This window comes from Chenopodium album, chromosome 1 (assembly GCF_948465745.1).
Source record: "Chenopodium album chromosome 1, dcCheAlbu1.1, whole genome shotgun sequence".
Classification (NCBI taxonomy): domain Eukaryota; kingdom Viridiplantae; phylum Streptophyta; class Magnoliopsida; order Caryophyllales; family Amaranthaceae; genus Chenopodium; species Chenopodium album.
In genome coordinates this window covers 1,832,290-1,852,198 of record NC_137834.1, presented here as the reverse complement: position 1 = coordinate 1,852,198, position 19,909 = coordinate 1,832,290, and the positions used below count along the sequence as shown (strand labels likewise).

The window sequence follows — 19,909 nt, the reverse complement described above, 5'->3', positions numbered from 1 at the left end:
ACTAATTTATGACTTACAAACAAATTTCTTTTGACATCGATTGAAATACTCTCTACGTCTCTAGTTGTTTGTCCATAAGTCACATTTAACTTTACGAGAGAAAAACTTGATATAACAAAAAGTAATGTGTGTGAGAACTAAGTTATCCTTCTAAAATTTATTATATCGGCAATATGATTTAGGGTTAAATGAAAATTTCTTTAAAATGAGAAGGATTTAATGTGCTTAATTTTTGTACAAAATCTGCACATTTTTTGAACTAAATGTGAAAAGGAAAAAAAAAAAAAAAAAACATAAGTTAGTACACTTTATGATTTTCCAGAAAATTCAACTCATTTTAATAAACTTCTCATTGAATTCCGACCCCCGGTAATATTATTATTTCCAGATAAGAAACAAGGGATATTGAGAATGAGACCGTAGACAACATAAAATATGAAATTGGTAAGACAACACTTAAAGATCGGAGGAGATGTAAATCAACTTGACTGTGCGCATGTTTAGCATCGTGTGATTTTCATTTACAAATTCATACAGAGTACAAACTAGTGTACCATTAAAAATGCAGTATAAGATAACTGCATAATAATACGAGCATGAAACATGAATAAAAAGTGTTGGATTCTAATTGATTTATCTTTGAATTGTGTCAATATTGATACATGTGTCTAGGTACAAATCGCGGTGGGGCACTCAAATTAGCATTGGGGGTGAGCTATGGGAGTAGGCGAGTGAGCTCGGTACAAAGTACCTCGATGGGACTGAGAGTTGTGTTGTGAGTACTACATGGCGAAACCTAATCAAAAGCCGGCCAGCCGGGAACATGTTAAGCTATCGGGAAGGGGCAGTCGAAGATGGTGAACAACAATAAGCAACAACGTATGATATATGGTGTTAAGGAGGGGTGGGTTGTGCCATTAGGTAGCTTCATTGTTAGGCGAGTGTACATGTCACTTTTGTTGAAAAAAAAACCATCTATATACATTCTTAATTCCACCAAAACACAATCTATCGCTCGCTAAAACTGTCATTGAGTTACCTTCACAAACATTCATCTCGACATAATACGAAGTATATCAATTGGTCATGCATCTTTAGGCTAATTTCTTTTTAATTCATCAACTTAAAATTTATTCTGAAGAGAATTGAGTTTAACCTGAAAACTCTAGACTAGATCAGACCATACCTTTTCTTAAACATCATTGTACGAATAGTGTTTAAGACAAATTTCGTAATTTACATTCTCAAGAATAGCATGCAAGAACAAGAAATAAAAAAAAAAAAAAGAGAAAAAAAAAGAGAAGAATTAAGACATAACATTACAGAGCCCAAAAAGTTACCATGATTCATATAGTGTGTACAAAGCGTAAAAAGTAATACAGATTTACCTTGCTATCACAGCAGGCATCCTCCTAAATATCTAATTGCAAGCAGCTATTCTATAGGATGTGAAAAACGCAGCAAAATTAGTGCTCTAGAAGACCATAGAGCTTAACATCATTTACAAAATTGTATATTTTTTAGCCTATCAGTGGGTTGAGAACATGCCCTTAACCCTTTTTATAGGTAAAATTACACGGGGTAGCACAGCTCAGTAGCTCACCTCCTGTATGTAATGTAAGTTCCTATCAACGATAGCCCTATGTATTAACTATAAGTTACAAATGCCAAAACGAGGCTAAAAAATGAATTGAATGATCGTGTTGGATGATAACTGTAGGACGATAAGCTGCACATATGAGTAAGGGGATCACTCCAATGCATTATACCTATAGTTGGCATTTGTGTCAGCTGATAATCACATACTCTGTTTGTTAGGCTCATTGCAGGTAAACGCTATCACCCAACATGCATGCCAGCTGACTTGAAGCTGCCAGAAATATTAGGCATCTTCAATGTTGCAACAACACCAGCTGTAAGTGCAGCTAAAGAGGCCAAAACAAATGCAGGTACATTTCCTCCACCAAATAAGGCATCCCATGGCCCAGCACCAAGTGATACAATCATCTACAATCAAGCAGACATCCGTTTAGAATATACTCCTAAAAATAACAGCCTCTTTGTTTCCATTACTTTGTTCTCCCTGCAGCCTTTCCCACCTGTTGATTAAAGCGCCATAGGGCAGCTCTTTTTTAAATTTTATTTTAATATGTTATTATTTTTTATTGTGTGTGTGTATGTGTGTTCTTGGGGAAGAGGGGGGGGGGGGGGGGGGGGAGTGGAGGAGGGGAAAGCAAAAAAAAAAGACTAAACAAGGTAAAAGACAGCCAAGAAATTTTTTTCCATTCCTATTCATTAATTGTCAGCTTGAAATAGTAGATAATAACACATTTATGAAGGAAGGTTGAACACAGGCTACTTGATTCTTATAATTTGTTTCTTTTTATTTCTCTATTTGCCACAGGTTTGACTGTCTGATCAACTTGCTGTGATAAGTTTAATAAGATAACTCAAATCCTTGGAGTCTAACAATATTAAATTACTAATTTTAAAAATATATTGTAAAGGTTACACATACTTCATGATTACAAACTATGTTTGCACGAAAAGAGAAGCCGAAATATAGAAATACAATTTCAAAAAATTAGGAAACATGAAAATGCGAAACTAAAACTTTATTTTTGCTGTAATTAACAAATAAATGCAAATAAACTTGATGGCAATATACACTTCTTAAAATCCTGTGATTCTCCATGAAGAGAAACTTATCAGCCATTGCTTAAAATAAAATTTCCAGCCAAGTTTGTAGACACAAAAAATGATATTCATTTTCAGTGATCATAGATTAGAATTAGGATAAGCAATAATTAACAAGGGTGATTATATTTCTAATTTCTCTTATTAACACACATGTGCAAACAAATACTACCTCCATTTCATTAACGGTTTTAACATATCCCCTATTATTTTTATTTTATAATGTTCTAACATCTATGTTACTCGGACTCGGGTACCCATGTCCGATTTGGCTATTTTATGAAAAATTTCCATGATTTGAACTAAAATGAAGTGTCTAAGTGTCCTACCCACGTCCGAGTGTCGAGGGTCCGACACGGTACTGGTAACATAGCTAAACATATCTACTTTATTCCATATTAAATAAACCCCTTTTACTACCTTCTCTTACCCCACAATATTTACGCCTTCCACTCTCTCTTACTTTATTTACCTTTTTCTTACACCCCACCCTCTTTCCCTCACTCTTTTACTATATCTACCTTTTTCTTGCACACCCACCGTTTTTACATTCTTTCCTTTGCCTTAATTCTTGTGCAAACAGTAAATGTTATAAGCATTATGAAAGGGAGTTAGTATAACTACTTTAGGGCTTAGTGCAAAACTAAGCCTATCCATCCAGATAAGTTTCGAATGAAGGAGAAACTAACTAAACAATGCAAATTACCTGAGGGACAACAATTGCAAGATTCAGAACTCCAAGTGCCAATCCTACATAAATATAATTAATTCAGAATGAAAAAGTAGGCATCAAAGCTAATAATTATAACACGAGAGACAACCTGTTAGACATACCTTGACCACCTCCAGAATCGGCAGTCACTGAGGCAGTGACAGAATAGGGTACACTATAAGTTATCTGCCATGTAGGGGAGATTCATAGGAGAGATTATAATACAACATTAGCCAAATAAATATCACTTTTAAAGATGATAAATAAATTTAATTATTCCAGGAAAACTTGGTCTTACAGAGAGAGGGAAACCAAGAATGGCAAATATAACTAGGGCAGCAATCCTGGTTGATGAGTTTTCTCCAATCACATGTTCTACACCTTGGGAGTAACTTTTGAGAGAAACAAAACTGATCACAGCAATGCTAGCCATGCAGATGAATACAATAAAATTGCTCAAAGCCCACACAACTTTAGTCCCCAGATGCCGGCACATGGGTTCGATTAAAAAAGAGCCAACACCAAGGACAACCTACAAAAATGCAAATGACACAAAACTATAAGCTTTCACAATAAAGGGGGTTAAAAAAAAAGGGCCAAAACATTATTATTTTCCAATGAATAAACACCAGTAACAATTATCAATGTCACAAAACTGCATTAGCCAGAGAGAGCAAATGTAACATGTTTAGCTCTTACTGAATTTAGAAGCAATCCGACAGCACCTTCTCTGACACCTTGATCGTAGACTTTTACTTTAGAGGCATTTCCAATAGGATCCCCATGATAGACTTCTCTTCCCATCCAATCAGTATCAAAAAGCAAAAACGGAAACCAGGAAACCTGCATAACAGAGTAGAATATATTTATTGCGGAACTCTATGATTAACTGTAAATTAATGTCATTCTATTTCACCCTCACATATTAAACCTACTATACAGGAAAATTATTTAAAGAGAAATAGTGTCAAAAATAAATAAGAGAACGACTTAAAAAGCCATTTAAAGATAAATAACTTGTCAAAGTTTGTGTTAATAACTTTTGACCCATACTATTATTAAATGGAGGGCTATGTAGATTGGAGGGTATAAAAAAGGGAACAATTCAAGAATGAAATATTGAGAGACTTGTTGTCTTCTTTGTTGCTCTGTATAATTTGATAAAAAAAAAATATATATAATCGAATTTGACAAGTAAAATATCTGTAACTGTACTTGCCAAAAGAAGTCGACAAGTATTTTGATATTACATGACTTTTGACTTTGATTATTTTTAAATAGAAGGTAAATTTTAAAAGAGACAAACAAGTGGCAACAGCCAACAGAACTAGAAATACTTTTAACAAGGCCACTTTCTCAACCTCATCAAATATAGAAATTGTCTCAAAACACTTCCCCCTCTGCCCCCAAAAAAACAAAAGGAATATAAAAGTAGGGAAAGCATACCCAAGTGAGAGCTGTTACAATAAGCACTGAATGCATTGCAGGTGGTAGATGTCTTAAGCTAGTCAACAACTTCACCATAACAGCCCCAGGTCCGTCATTAAAACCTTTATCATGATTTTCTTCATTCCTTTCAGCATTCTCAGTGTAAGGCAGCGAATTACTATCGTGGGGCTTTGAATTAGAAAGTTCCGTTGACAGTCGTTGAGAGTCATCTAGTAATGGAGCAGAATCTGATAGTCTCTGAGATGGATCTGCATCTAGGGGAACTTCTTCGGCGAAGTAAAGAGTTACAAGCGTACATAACGTCAAGAAGACCTGCATTCATCACATATGAAACCTTTGAGTCTGCTTATACCATAGAATAGCAATTATATAAAAAGATCTTTGGCAATTTTCTTAGAATTCTTGCCAATAAGGACTATAAATTGATTGTCAATATAAAGCCAATGCCTTCAATTCTTGTGGAAGCTGGAGGGATATAGATAGGTTTAATATGTAGGCAAAATCATGTCAACAGTAGAGTACATTAACTAAACTTTTCTTCTCTCTCTTGTCCTCTCTTAATTTTCTGTTCTTTACTCCTTCCCTCCTCTAATAGTTATGAATAAAGATAGGGAGAGAGACAGATAAACCAAAAGCATGATATATGCATAACAAAAACAAAAATAAAAACCTATATAGCTCCTGATAAGTTGGTGGATGAGTAACATTCATATGATCTTACAAGTAGTTGTTGGTTGCGATTGCAGTGGTTACCATAGACTACTAGAAGCAGTATCCAACAGGTGCTACATCATGCATCGTGGCTGTCACAAAATAAATGGAAAAAAATTGAAGATTCCACTACATCATTGTAGCTCAAGTGATGTGTTCATTTATGTTTACAAATTAAGCATATATACTTCTCAACACCTCTATCTTTTCTTTATGAAGAAATTAATGAATCTCAATAAGCAGTTACTAGTTAGACTAGTTACCCAACTAAGACTAAATTTTTGTGTATGAATCTGAGACAATAGAATAGCGACCTTTAACTAATGTCACGTGAATTCCACAAGAATTTGGTCAGACCTATCAGACAAGCAAAGTACATCTTCCAGGACATCATAATAAGCAACAAACAGGGATGAAATCCTCGCTCTAAATTAATAAATGAAAAGAGCACCATCAAGACACAGAAAGGAGGTGCAATCAACGAAGTTTATCTCAATGGTTCAACTTTCAAGTAAGAAGACAGTAGGAAACATACTTTCCGGCCCATTGCTTAAGAGAGGATTGCTTGCAGAACTACACAAAGTCACAAACACCATGAAAGACCCTAAAAGGATAGAGAAATTGTAAGGGGATACAAGAGAGGCACAAAGAAATTATAGCGTTGCGGACTTGTGGGTTGTGACCCCCCTCCCCCCCCCCCCCCCCCTTTTCTCTCTTCTTTTAAAAAATAAATAAACTCTCCCGTCCATAACAGTTTATAGCAAGCTTCACAAATCTCAACCAGCAAATGCTAAAAGAGATATACCTAGAATTAACCCAAATTCTAGAAAATGGCAGGGAAAATGAGCTGGAGACCTTATTATAAGAGAGTTAGAAAAGGTTAGTCATATTTAAGGGAATAAGAAGATTTCGACTAAAGGATGTAGGTTAACTGGTTAAGAGTTTATTGCAGTAGAATTCATAGGCAAAATTTTATAAGATTCAATGATTTAATCAGTAAGAATTGATTGCAGTAGCTAATTTAAAGGCGTTGGGCTCAACTCCAGGACATTTCAAGCACGAGAGTAGTAAAGGTTTGTCCCTTGTTTTTATTTATTACTAACAAGACAGGACTACGGGAGGAGAAAAGATGTAGGTGGAGAGTTTATTGTAATAGAGTTCATAGGCAAAATTATATATGATTGAATGGTTCAACCATTAAGAGTTAATTGCAGTAGCTACTTTAGAGGTGTTGGGCTCAACTTCAGAATATTTCAGGCATGAGAGTAGTAACAGTTTGTCCCTTGTTTTTATTCATAATCAACAGGTAAGATGGGAGGAGAAAGGGAGTAATATGGACTTTATGGAGCTGATATATATGATAAATAAGATTTCAGGAGTCAATTTTGAGTAACACATGTATTAATTGCCTGCTTAATAGTTTAGTGTAGGTCACTGGACGGTTATGAGAAGATAAGATAAAGCATAATTGGGATAATGCAAAGAAGACTGGTATAATTGGGATTATTGTTGTCAAATATATTGTTGTCAAATATAAACAATAAATCCAGGAACAAGCTCAAATACCTATAAGGCTATAAGAAACCATTACGACCTCCAATACGATATTATACCACCATAATATTAGCTTGATTTCCCACTGTTCACCACTACTGAGCCAAATTAAGATACTAACATAAAAAAGAAAATAGCATCACCATACTTGTCTTAATACCCTGCATCATTTATCAAACACAATCTCAACATATCCTTGACCCCTTCTTCCTTTTCCATAATGTTTCCCACATGAGACGGTGAAGAAAGGCCTGCCAAATTGATGTCAGCAAGCTCCTAACAATCTAACCTTAACAACACACCATTTTCCTCAGGGGTGTTAATAATAAGGCAATAGGTGCAACCAAAAAAATTATGCAGGATTATCGATGAAGATCTTGGATTCATGGTGGTTGAGTGGTTCACGATTCAGCATCAGCAATAGAGTCCCAGCAGGGAGAAGGAGCTTAGACCTTCCTCTCTTTTTTTTTTTAATTTTTTATTATTATTATTATTATTATTATTATTATTTTTTTTTTTTTTTTTTTTATCCTCTCCTCAGTTCATCTGTTCTAAAACTACAGAAGCAACCTTACAGCTTTAAAAAGGATCATGATAGGGTACCTAGTCCTCAGTAAGTTACCCCCAAATATATTGGAATAGTTTCAGTTTCACAAAGTATTGTCATAAACAGAATTCAATCAGCACAATAGCACCAAAATAACTGCCAATCAAAGTAACAATATGTCAATATGATAGCAGCTAACAACAAGAAACTCCCTTACTTATTCACTCAATCAAATAGGTCACAGGAAAAATTGGAAATGGAATGGTTTATGCATGAGTGCATGAGATATTTTGATACATAAAAACCAACATGTCTTCAAGAGTTGTCAAGAAGCAGTGCAAATAGAAAGTTAGAAGTTCTCAGTAATATCATGATGCAAACAACAGTGTTCTATAGGTGATTAACAGCATACCCATACATGCATTATTCTCCAACAGGAAATATAAAGACAAATGGATATAGAGGAAAAAGTTACAAGTTTACAGCAGACACAAGCAGATAAGGTAACAAAACTGGCACTGAACAGGCTCACTAAATTAAGCTTGATGCAAGAAGATAAGCTATAATGAATATAATGATAGATTATTTCAACAACAATAACAAAATTAAAAAGAAAGAAAGCAAGAAAGAAAGAAAGAAAGAAAAGTAAAGATAGATAATGAATTAATCTTGGAAAAACATATTCAAAGTACAAGGACATTCACAGAGAAAACATAACAGCGTGCAGAAATAAGCAATAAGATAAGTAAGAGAACTATAACCTACCACTGCAATCAGAAATGCTGCTTTCAAATTTCCACAAGCTTCACAGCAAGCACGGTTTGTCAGAAAAGGGAACCACCTGCACATAATTAAAGTACCAAAACAAACATAAAAAATAAATATAAGATAAAGTAAATATAATGTGAATAGAGAAGCAACAGTGGCATCTGAACCTCATATATTTACCAGTAAGAGGAATTGGATATTCTCAAAAATCCACACACACAAAATGAGCAAGAAAACTTTTTGAATGAAATCAAGCTAAAGTTTGTTGTTTCTAAACGAAGGAATAGAAGGAATGAGGGAAGAAAAAATGGAATGGAAGAATAAAGAATTTCTCAATAAGAGGGCTTCCCTTATAGTACAGATACTTCCTTGATTTAAAGACAACCTATAATCTCACAAAGAGAGAGAGAGAGAGAGTGAAAAATGTTGCACAAAACATGTAACACAGGTAGTATTTTTGTCTTAAACTTTACATTGTCAATATAAAAAACAGTATTCCTCACAAAGTTTTAGAAAAATAATACAATCAAAACCAAACAGTTAAACTAGACAAATGAAAAGTCCGATTAAAAATGCAGCATTCATGACACTCCATTAAAATGATGAGGCATGAGCCATTCATTAGTTGTTTCGATCCATTAAATATCTCTGAGAAAGAAATTCACAAGCCTAAAGTAATTTTGATCCTATTTTGCAAAAACATCCCAAAAAAACAAAACCCTTACTTGTGCCAATTTCCACTAGCACCAGATAAGAACCCCAAGATGTTACCGACAGCCATCCAGGAGGCAAACACGGCATTTGCAGCATTCCGTTGTTCAGGTCCTAAAATCACAAGAACGCTAGTAGTAAACATCATGATGTACATAAGAAACTACACAAAGAGCATGATCACAATAGTAACAAGGAAGTTAATGTGAACTTGTCAAGAGATAAAACATAATCACCTGATAAATCAGCCAAAAGAGCTCGAGCTGGGCCCTGCAAATCAAAATGCTAAGTAACATATAGGTCATAGAAGAAAGAACTAGTCTAATGATCCAAGTTAGATAGCTAACCTGCACAGTATTATTAGCAAGATCCAACATCCAAAAACCAACAACAAATGTGATAGTTGCCATTGTTCGAGTACCTTTGAATGTACTGCCAATGAGTGAATAAAAAGGATTTATGAAAGAAAAAGAAAAGGAAAAAAAATTATGGCAAACAAACAACGATAAATAGTAGCAACCTGCAGTGCTCCTTGGTGTCTCCTAACAAATATCCAATGTCTGCAGAAAAGCCTATTATTATGACCTAAAGTAAAAGGCTTAAATTCAGCAGCTAAATAACAATAATCACACAAAGATTTCTTTGAATAACATAAATCTACAAGTGCTCACAGCAGCAGATATCATGAGGGATCCAGCAAGAATAAAGGGCCGCCTTCTGCCATATTTAGAAGTGCATTTATCACTCCAGATACCAACACATGGTTGAACCTGAACCAAGATAGCATTGGAATTTGGTAAAGACAAGATGCATATCAAATCACAGCTCTTTTGAACACAACCTGAAACTGATCCATGCAGCTAAGCACCAAATTCAAGTATTCAACGTTACTCAAGGCAAAAAAGTAGTTATTAGATTTTAGCAAGCTTAGTTCTACTCAATTTATTCATCTCCATCACTACAATACAATCTACAGCAGTATTGCAGACTGATAGTAAGATAGGATCGATGATTGGGGTGTACATTAAGATTGCTTAAAAAAAGAAAACGAACTTTAAGGTGCCTCTAGGTGAATAGATGATGAGAGAAAGATCTTGTGTCTACCATACTTCAGTTTCCCAATAACAAAAACTAGAGTATGATGCAAATGCACATGTTAGCCTCATACTAGGATGGCAATTTAGTTTGGAACCGACCCAATCCTAAGAAAAAAAAAAGAGAAAAAATCCAATCCAAATCCGCTAATAAGTACCGTAGTCCAAATCCGAGTCTGCCAAAAAAAGCCCAGCTCTGAATGAGAGGTGGATCAGACTTGGATCTTGTGTAGGGTCTGACCCGAGTGAACCGAGTCGGACCCATTTGAAGATTTGAGTTTTTTTTTGTTACATCTGACTCCATATACCAATATGAAACAAGAAACCTAAGTATATAAATGCATTCTTTTCCCAAGCAGCCGCCACCCTCCACTTTCTTTGGTTCATCTCCTATTCACCCATGTCATCTATTTCTCTCTCCCTTCTCAGCACCTCATTTTCTTAATTTCTCAGTACAATTCAAGAGAATGAGAATCTCTAGCACTATTTTATTGCTTGACTCTCACTCACACTCCTTTTAAAGAAGAAATTATACACGATCTTCAAAATACAAGAGGTCACCACTACTTAACAATAAAGCTAGTAAAATTGTGATTGGTTTCCTTGAAGAGTTTTTAATGGGAGTTAAGTCATCAATTCATCATCATATTCAAAGGGTTGTTCTTGGCCTTCTTGTTGCCTTTTATTTATTTATTTATTTTTTAATTCTTTTGATGTCAAATAATGTCATAATTTGTATTATATTACCCACATTTTTCATTCCTTTGGTAAGGTTCAAGAATAGGGATAGACAACATAATCCTTTTTGGGAGGATGTTTGGAAAGGAGAGCAATCATTTTGTGACTATTATCCAAAATTTTCTGTTTATCGGACCTACAAAACGCTCATGTGTCAGGTTTTTATTACACGATACATGGGAATTACATTTTAGCAAACCGCCATATGTTTACCCCATTTTCAAGAGTTTAAGGAGCTCTTCATTCTAACCTTTTGACTATATAGCTAACAGATGTGGGGGGAATCTAGGTGAGGATGGGAGATTCTTCACGGGATTTTTCTTGTATATTGACCAGATCCTCTCTCATTTGCTCAAATAAACAATCAAGCCATTCTGTTAGCAAATCTCACAGAAGGCGATGAGTCCTCGTGTTGTCTTCCTTCATGCGGACGTTAGCTTCAGGAAGGTTAAGTAGATTCTACTTTTTTATTCGAGCAAAATTATTTTACTAATTATATATTGCAGCTAATGAAACATATATTTTAAAGTAATAATCCATCAATAAACTATATAATCCACTTGCATTATGATTCGGTTAGACAGATTAAGCTAAAAGAATACTCCCTCTATTCCTTTTTTTTTCCCATTGTGTAAATGTGGTTCAAATTTTAAAAACTTTGACTATTAATACCCGTAAATCTATAAGTATATTAGTAAAGGAAAGGAAAAGAAGGGAAAAGAAGAGAAAAGAAAGGAAGAGAAAGTGATTTTATTTTCTGATGTTTGGTAAATGTAAGGAAACGAAGGGAAAGGAAACATCTTTTATCTTTCTCTTTCCTCTCAAATTCCTCCAATTTTGGGAGGAAAGGAAAGTGAAATTTCTTGTAAAAACTCTTTCCTTTCACTTCCTTTCCTTTCCTACCAATTCCCATATCATTGATCATATCAAACATGAGAAAATAAAAAAAAAATAATAATAATAAAACTCACTTCCTTTCTTTTCTTTTCTATCAAATCCCATCAGCTAACATAGTCATGTTGTATATTTTACTAATATCAATTTTTTATAATTTTACGCACATGAAAACGAAAAATATACGTGTTTTAAGACACGTCTTGAAGATCATGAAAAGTCAAATGGGCCAAAAATATAGGGACAAAGGGAGTACTTCTTAAAGAAATCAATGTAAAGGAGGTTAAATATGCGTGTTAGCTATGGAGTACTATCTATTGGACGAGATCACTATTTAGTTAATCAATTAGTTAACAACTTTTTTTTGAAAAAAGGTATTAGTTGGAAAAGCCTCAACTTTAGTAGGTACTCCCTCTGTCCCTATTTTTTTGCCCCATTTGACTTTTCACGGTCTCCAAGATGCGTTTTAAAACGTATATAACTTCATTTCTATACACTAAAAATTATAAAACCATGATATAAATAAAATATATAATGAGATGAATCTAACAAGATCCCAATGTATAAAAAAGCTCAAGGCGCACGAAAGCGAGAGGGAATCAGGTTCGCCAGAGGCACACTATATGGGCTGAAGTTTGCTTCAAGTGCGCCTCGGGCGCTTTTTGTACACCTAACCCAAAACGCTTCGCCCTAACCAAAATAAGTGCTCACCCCTATCGCCTTGCGCCTTAGGCGTGCTATTCAAACACTGCAAGATCCTATATGATTATATTATCAGTTGTTAATTGATGAGAATTTATGGTCAAAATTTTTAAAGTTTGATCCATTTATTTGCAATGGGGACACAAAGACTAGTAAATCCTCCATATGTAACTTGTATGTGACTACCTTCCACATTGCATTTCAGATTTGTTTCACATATATTCTCAGACCTAAGAAAGATACAGTTTCTTATGACAACCAGCACAGTGGAGCAAGCCTATTGCCTAAGCCAATAATATATGAAAATGGTTTGATTAAGAAATATACAGTTTCTTATGACAACCAACATAATGGAGAAAGCTAACAGGGGGGGGGGGGGGGGGGGAGAGGGGGTTGAAAATACAACATTAAATAGAAAAGGAGCAGGCAAATGAAGATAGATAAGAAACCAATGAAAAGTCTTACAAAACAAGGACTTACCACAAGACCTGTGATAGGGCCACAAAGCCAAATAAATGAAGAAAATGCATGTCCTATTCCAAGAGTCTGCAAAGATAGTAAAACCAGCAGCGTTAATCTAATATTATTTGGCAGATAAATAATAAAGAACAGCACTAATATTAAGCTTAACAATTAATATGAAGCAAAAATACTATAAATCAATAACTCAAACCAAGCCATTAAAAAGGTGCAGGGAAGTCCACATTGTCGCCCCCTAAGGCCCTAGCCAGTGTGAATCGACTCTTACTTAAATGGCCATCAGGTTAAAGACAACATGAAAGAATTTCCCTTTATTTTTTCTTTGTATTTCGACAACCAAAACACTCCCTTGAGTTAATATGATGAAGGATATCTCCCTGTTCCCACCATTGCCTTGAATGATAGACTAAAATTAGCAAAAAAAAACAACAAGATTTGAAAACTAAACCCAAACCCGAAATAAAATTAGTGGGCTTGGGTCTAGCATATTGATCCATCTAAGTAAATAAACTAGCATGAAAACTCCATTTAACTAACTGGTTTGGGGTTAGAATTTGAGTTTAAGCTCTCAAACATAAACTTTATCACTACAACGCTACAACAACTTTTTAGATTTTTTCAACAGTCACATGACTCCATATCAATTAGTTTTGAAAGCCAGTCAGCTAGCCCCAATACTTTTACTCAATACTGTTTCCTTGAAACTTAACACAAAACCGAAAACGCGACATCATAAGAAGGCCAACCAAACAATAAATTGTCTAACCATAATGTTACCCTAACAAAGAGACAACCTTTTTGACAAAGCCATGTGATCCAATTCCACTTTCACCACTTCATTCCTTAATAACCTAATCCAAATCATAATTTCTGAAATTACATCCACAAACCCTAAAAAAAGGCGACATCCTCTTTGTTCACGTAACAACTCCTAATCAAACATTCCATAAATCAACTACAATTATCCACTGCAACAGTGCAACACTCCATAATCTCACTACAAAAACACGAAATTTCAATCCCTAACCCTAATTCCACAATCATACAATTCCAATCTCTAATAACAATCATCAATTCACACACAATTATTGAATTAATAACGACAATTAAGAAAAAGACGAACCTGAATGTAAGGAGTAAGAAGAGAAAGCTGAAGCGCCCAACCAAACTGAACACCGGCGGCAACCGTACAACTAAGAATCAATTTCAGCAAACTATTCTTCTCCGATCTCGAATCCGACGAATGCCGGTGAATTTCCGGCGAATCGCCGTTAACAACCCTAGGAGAATTACGATCAAAATCAACCAATTCAACCTCAGAAGCTTGCTTGAGGTGTTTATAGGGGACTCGGATCGATACCACTGAATCGGAGATGTCCGCCATAGCTGAGTCACTGACTCGTTAGACTCAGCGAATCGATTGGATTCAGATGAATGTCATGAATTTGGGAGATTGGATTGCAGATCTAAGAGGAGAAAGATTCGTTGACAAGTAAAGTGTTTGGGAGATTGACTTTGGTGTTCTTTTTTTGGACCAAAAATGTTAGAAATACGATACGATGGTGTAACTTGAATTTCTAAAAATAAAAAAAATGCGTGTGTTTGAGTAGGGTGAAAGTTTGCTGGCTTTCGTTTGTTAAGCCACCCTTTTCGAGTATAAGGACTAGAGGTCCCAACCATCCAATCGAGAGAGGTCGGGAGGTCGGAAAGGGCAAGGCGGGGTTCATCTTTAGAGTTTCAAGTTTTCAGACTTAGGGCTTATTTTCTTTATTAACTAGATGTAAGCCCGTGCGATGCACGGTTTTTAAATATTTCATTTTGTATATTTTTTTTTATAATTTCTTAATATTTTTTGTTGTTATTTTCTATTCTATTATTTTAACATTAATTTAAGGTTAAATATTTTATTAAGTTTTAAATTATTCTTATTCAAATTTTACATATATAGAACTTGAATTTATAAATTGAAATAAATATTATCTCATTCATCGGATAGTTAAATAAAATCATTAAATCAAAATATATTTTTTAATTTCTATTTGTTAATTTTTTCTTAAATGGCGACTGAAAATTTAAATTCTAAAAATTAATATATAAATCTAATTTTTCATTGGTCAAAATATTACTTTTGCTTATGTGGCGTGCGATGCACGAATTTTCATATACATTTTGTATATAAATATTTTTTTTGTGATCTCTTAATTTTTTTTTTTTTTTTTTTGCATTATAAGTTTTAAAATTTTGTATGAAAATATCATATCATCAGATATTTACATAAAGCCATTAACATCAAATGATAAGTTTTTTAAATAATATAAATCCTAATATCTAAAGATAATTTTTAGTTTTGTAACAAATAAAAATGATAAAATTTAGTGTTCTTAAATAATTAAAATCCTAATAAATTACTATTCGTCGTTTTTACCTACGTGGCAAAAATTTAAAATTTCATTCGTCACTTTTGTTTAGGCGGCGAGTGATTTTTTTAATTCTAAAATAAAATAGAAATCTAATTTTTAATTGGTCGAAAATATACCTTTTCTTATGTGGCGCTCCCAATGCTCTCCAAAAATGCTTACTTTATTTATATATATTAGATTATCGTACATATAAAATCAAAATTTAGTCAAATTAGATAAATATATCAAATCAAATTAGTAAACATAATGTCAAATCGGGTCATGTTGGATTCTTAATAATCTTTTATTACGGAGTAATATGTAATTTTTATAATTTTTTTTTTTTACAATATTAAAGATATATAGCGATAAAAAAACGCGAACTAAACATGTCTTACTCGTATAGTCGTATTCAAAGTTTGGTTCACTTATACAAAGTACTCCCACACATGAAAGCCTAATTATAGGTTCATCAAACTACGAGTAATAGTTTTTTTTTTTTTTTTTTTTGGACAGTGAGTACTACTCCATCCGTTTTTAAATACTTGCTTCATTTCTCTTTGGCACGAATGTCGATGCTAATATTTGATTAATAATATCTTTAATCATGAATAAGTATAAATTCTAACAATTGAAAATTAATAATCTATTCACCGGGACGATTTCAACAAGTACCCACAAAACTATATTTTTACTTATGTATAAATCACAAACATTAGTCAAAGTAGGACGAATGAATAGATAAAAAAATAGAAATGAAGCAAGTATTTAAAAATGGAGGGAGTAATAAACAAAGCAAACCACTAAAAGGACCAACTACGAGTAATAGTTAAATTCCAAAATTGATTTATACATGCACCCCCTCACATAAAATTTCGTTCACGGTTTGTTACTGTAAATAAAGTTCTTTACTAACAAGTCAATTGTTACTGGCTTTATTAAAAATCATGATAATCCATAAATTAATAGCTTTGAAGTTTAATCAAATAACTGGCTCAAAGAATCGATTTTAGACTTTGCAGTTGCTTGTTTTCTTGTACGTAGTATACTACTCGTAGTATTAATATTTGTTGATTTCACTTGATGAAGTGTAGCTTGGGCCGAGACATGCAATCCTAGGAGGCAATGAGGCATTGTTAGAGATAGTTCCAATGGGCCGAGGCCTTGATTAGTTTGTAGTGGGCTTGGCATAAAGTGTACATTGTACACATTCATTACTAAGGTAATCTTATTCACTATTTTTCCGATTTTTAATCACGTTAGTTTACAAGTTTTCTTCTTGTTTAATCCTTTGTGCATGGCTTTATGCCTGTATACAGTTGTGTACATTTTTTTTTTAGAAAGTTGACCAGACTAATTATTATTGAAACTTTAAGGAAAAAAATTGGATGCAATTGTGTACATTGGAGTATTCACGTTTGTCATGCATATTTTTTATACGTTTGCCAATTTATATATAATTGAAAAGGGGAGAAAGTATGTAACATTTATTTACAACAACGGACATTAGTTAATTCAATTTTGTGCCTTATTTTAATTTGGGTGTGTTTTTTCCCTCTTGATCACACAATCTTCTTTTGATTTTTTTTTTTTTTTTTTTTTTTTGACGGGATTCTTTTGTTTTGTTTTGCTTTAATTAATATTTATATATAAATAATTATTTTAATTGATTATTATTCTTAACTTAGATTTATATGGAATACTTTGCTTAATGCTTTAAAAAGTAGTAGTAAGATTTTATCTATTCCTTTCAATTCATTCAAAGTAATAGCAAGCTTAAAGGACACTTTAAATGTTTTTAAAAGGCCGGGATATGAATATATATGTCTTAGAACATAGAGTGTTTGGCCACCCTAATAAAACATTTTAGTTTCGCCACTAGACTTGATTAATTATATAATATGAGAAGTTAAGTCTGCTGCTTATTTCATCAAGCTAGATCTAGTTTGGTGATGAGTAAAGTACGCTTTTGGATATATATGACGTGAGACTTAGGTTTAATTTGTAAATAATGACTCTTATTAATCTATCTACAAAAATTATGAATAAATTGAAAGGAATAGAGAGAAGACTTTTGAGTTTAATTTGGTAGCCCTAAAAGTGATGAAGGCTATTGCTCGTACATGGTTAATGATTAATGGCTACATATATAGTAGCTAGCTATAGTTGTTTTACTAGGTTGTTGTAATGTTGTTGTATAATAAAGATGACTAGGCATACCTATTCCTAACTAGATCTGACTAGAAAAAGCTTCTAACAATACCTATTCCTAAGTTTAAATCATACGTCGTATAAATTAAAATTAAGATAAGACAAGATAAATATAAGGGTTGTAAGATCAGATAAATAATTTTTGAGGCAATAAGATAAGTGAAATTCATTTAAAAAGAAAACTACCTCAGTGTAATCGGTTTTCACCTTTTATAAGCAAGTTGAGGGTTCAAATGAAACAATAAAGTTAGGGTTTAGAAGTGTTATACTCTATAGGTAATTCTATATCTATTATTAGGTGTATAATTTTGACCATGAATGCATGAACATGTGTTCATGCACTACTTTGACCTTGAATATTAGCTCAGTCTTTGCCACCAAGTCAAAATTTCAATGATATCAAGATATGATAAATAAGATAAGGTAAGATAATCTGGAGGTCAATATATAAGTGGAAATTTTGATAAATGGAACATTACCTAAGGCCTTATTTTGTTCCCTTGTTAATAAATTCAATAAGTTTGAATATTATAAGTTGAAGAAATATATAGTTAGCTGAAATAATAATATTTAGTAAAAATAATTTTATTTTATTAATTAAAAATAGTTTCAATTCAGTAAAATAAATTCAGTTTAGCAAAAATAATTACAATTTATCGGTAAAAAATAATATTTAATCTTTAATTGAAAATTAGTAACTATGAAGAACAAATATAATAGAATAAGTGAAATAAGTTTTAATCAATAAAAAATTAAGTTTAGTAAAATTAGTTTAAGTTCAGTATAGATAATTTCCATTAAGCAAAATTAACGTGAAGATAACGTACAACGCCTTAGTAATTTGCTACTTGTGTATTTTAAAAAAAAAAACACTAAAATAAAAGAGCATAAACTCCAATTAATTAATGAACATATATAACATCATTTTAATTGTAGCTCTTATGTTCATTAAAGTTAGTTTTCATGTTTATTGGTTTTAGCTAGGCTTGATGTATGTTCAATAAAAGTATATTGAGCATTGTGCGTACGCCTTCAGTATTATATTTGCGCCCTAAAATGACTTTTCAATTTTTTACTATATATTGTATTGAGATTGATAAAGAAAATAATGAATTTGCGCCCTAAAACGACTTTCCAATTTTTTACAATAATATTAAGGAAAATATTAATTGTATTGAGATCAAGAAATAAAAGAACACAAAGTCTTAAATGTGGCTGGCCACACCGTGTGGCCAGCCACTATAGGGATTACTTTGCTAGTGTAATGGGGGTTACTTGACCAGTGTTAAAGGGGTTACTTCATCATTGTTATAGAGTTACTTGGTCAGTGTTATAGGGGTTACTTGATTGGTATTATATCAGGGATTACTTAATCAATGTTATAGGGGTTACTTTAAGTGGTCGCACGGTGTGGCCGGCCGCACACAAGACGAGATGATAAAAGAATTTGCGCCCTAAAATGACTTTGCAATTATTTACAATAATATTGTATTGAGATAGCAAGATAATTAAATAAAAGAAATTAAATAATGCAATTATATATAGGGAAAATATGAATGCCTAACTTAGCTATAGTTTGATGAGCCATCATATCTTAATAATAACGGTATCGAATCATAAAAATCTCCCAACTTTTTGCTGCTTTTTTCATAAGATTGAATGAGTAGCAAATAATGAGATTCCAGCCACATCAATTATATAATTTCTGTATTTTTCTTACAACTAATTAATCTTGGCATTTTCTATGTCGGAGTGCTTTTGAACACAAACATATTACATCGAGGGCTAATTAATAGTAATGTCGGATTATAGCAACTTGTTTTTATGTACTACCAATTGTCATCATCAACATTAAACAAATAACCTTAACATAACCTATTTTTTAATAAATTACTAGTCAATATCATAATCTAAATGTTATTATTATCAACCTTAAGCTAAGCTCAATACTTAATTATTATTTTTCCAAAAAATCCAAGCTAAGGCCGCAATGCAATAATGTTAATGCCATGCAACTTGAATAAAACATTACACTAATGATCGAGTGATAGGTATTGTACGTAGTTATGCTTGTTTGTAGGATAATCGAATTGTCTAAGTCCTGTAATCGAATTTCTTTACGCAAGTATTTCATTGTCTTTTATCGCTATATCTGTATGCACAAAAAAAAAAGGTGAAAGTGCTAACCATGTACTATATTCATCTATCGTTCTCATCTTTAGTAGCGAGGACTCGAGAGAGA

The 19,909-nt window shown here is 33.0% G+C and overlaps 1 protein-coding gene across 2 annotated transcripts; it reads right to left on the bottom strand.

Moving 5' to 3' along the window:
* Positions 1-1,296: 1,296 nt before the first annotated feature.
* On the bottom strand, positions 1,297-14,571 carry LOC145639638 (sucrose transport protein SUC3-like). 2 transcript variants are annotated; one of them, XM_081690929.1, is made up of 14 exons: positions 14,181-14,571; positions 13,058-13,123; positions 9,821-9,919; positions 9,670-9,734; positions 9,497-9,581; positions 9,386-9,419; positions 9,164-9,263; positions 8,436-8,511; positions 4,856-5,170; positions 4,109-4,252; positions 3,708-3,941; positions 3,532-3,595; positions 3,404-3,447; positions 1,297-2,007 (listed from the first exon to the last, which is right to left on the bottom strand). In XM_081690929.1, the coding sequence occupies exons 1-14, from the start codon at positions 14,439-14,441 to the stop codon at positions 1,840-1,842; spliced, it is 1,755 nt and encodes a 584-aa protein (XP_081547055.1). In that variant the 5' UTR covers positions 14,442-14,571; the 3' UTR covers positions 1,297-1,839. The 2 variants fall into 2 exon arrangements, with proteins under 2 accessions (XP_081547055.1, XP_081547065.1); XM_081690939.1 differs by having other exon boundaries at positions 1,953-2,007; positions 3,387-3,447.
* Between the last annotated feature and the right edge of the window lie 5,338 nt (positions 14,572-19,909).

Excerpts from the sequence above, each read along its gene's own strand:
- LOC145639638 (XM_081690929.1), bottom strand. The coding sequence starts at position 14,441 with ATGGCGGACATCTCCGATTCAGTGGTATCGATCCGAGTCCCCTATAAA. Across the intron at positions 13,124-14,180 it reads TTCTTACTCCTTACATTCAG|ACTCTTGGAATAGGACATGC; the intron begins GTTCGTCTTTTT and ends CTATCTTTGCAG. Across the intron at positions 3,448-3,531 it reads CGATTCTGGAGGTGGTCAAG|GATTGGCACTTGGAGTTCTG; the intron begins GTATGTCTAACA and ends ATATTTATGTAG.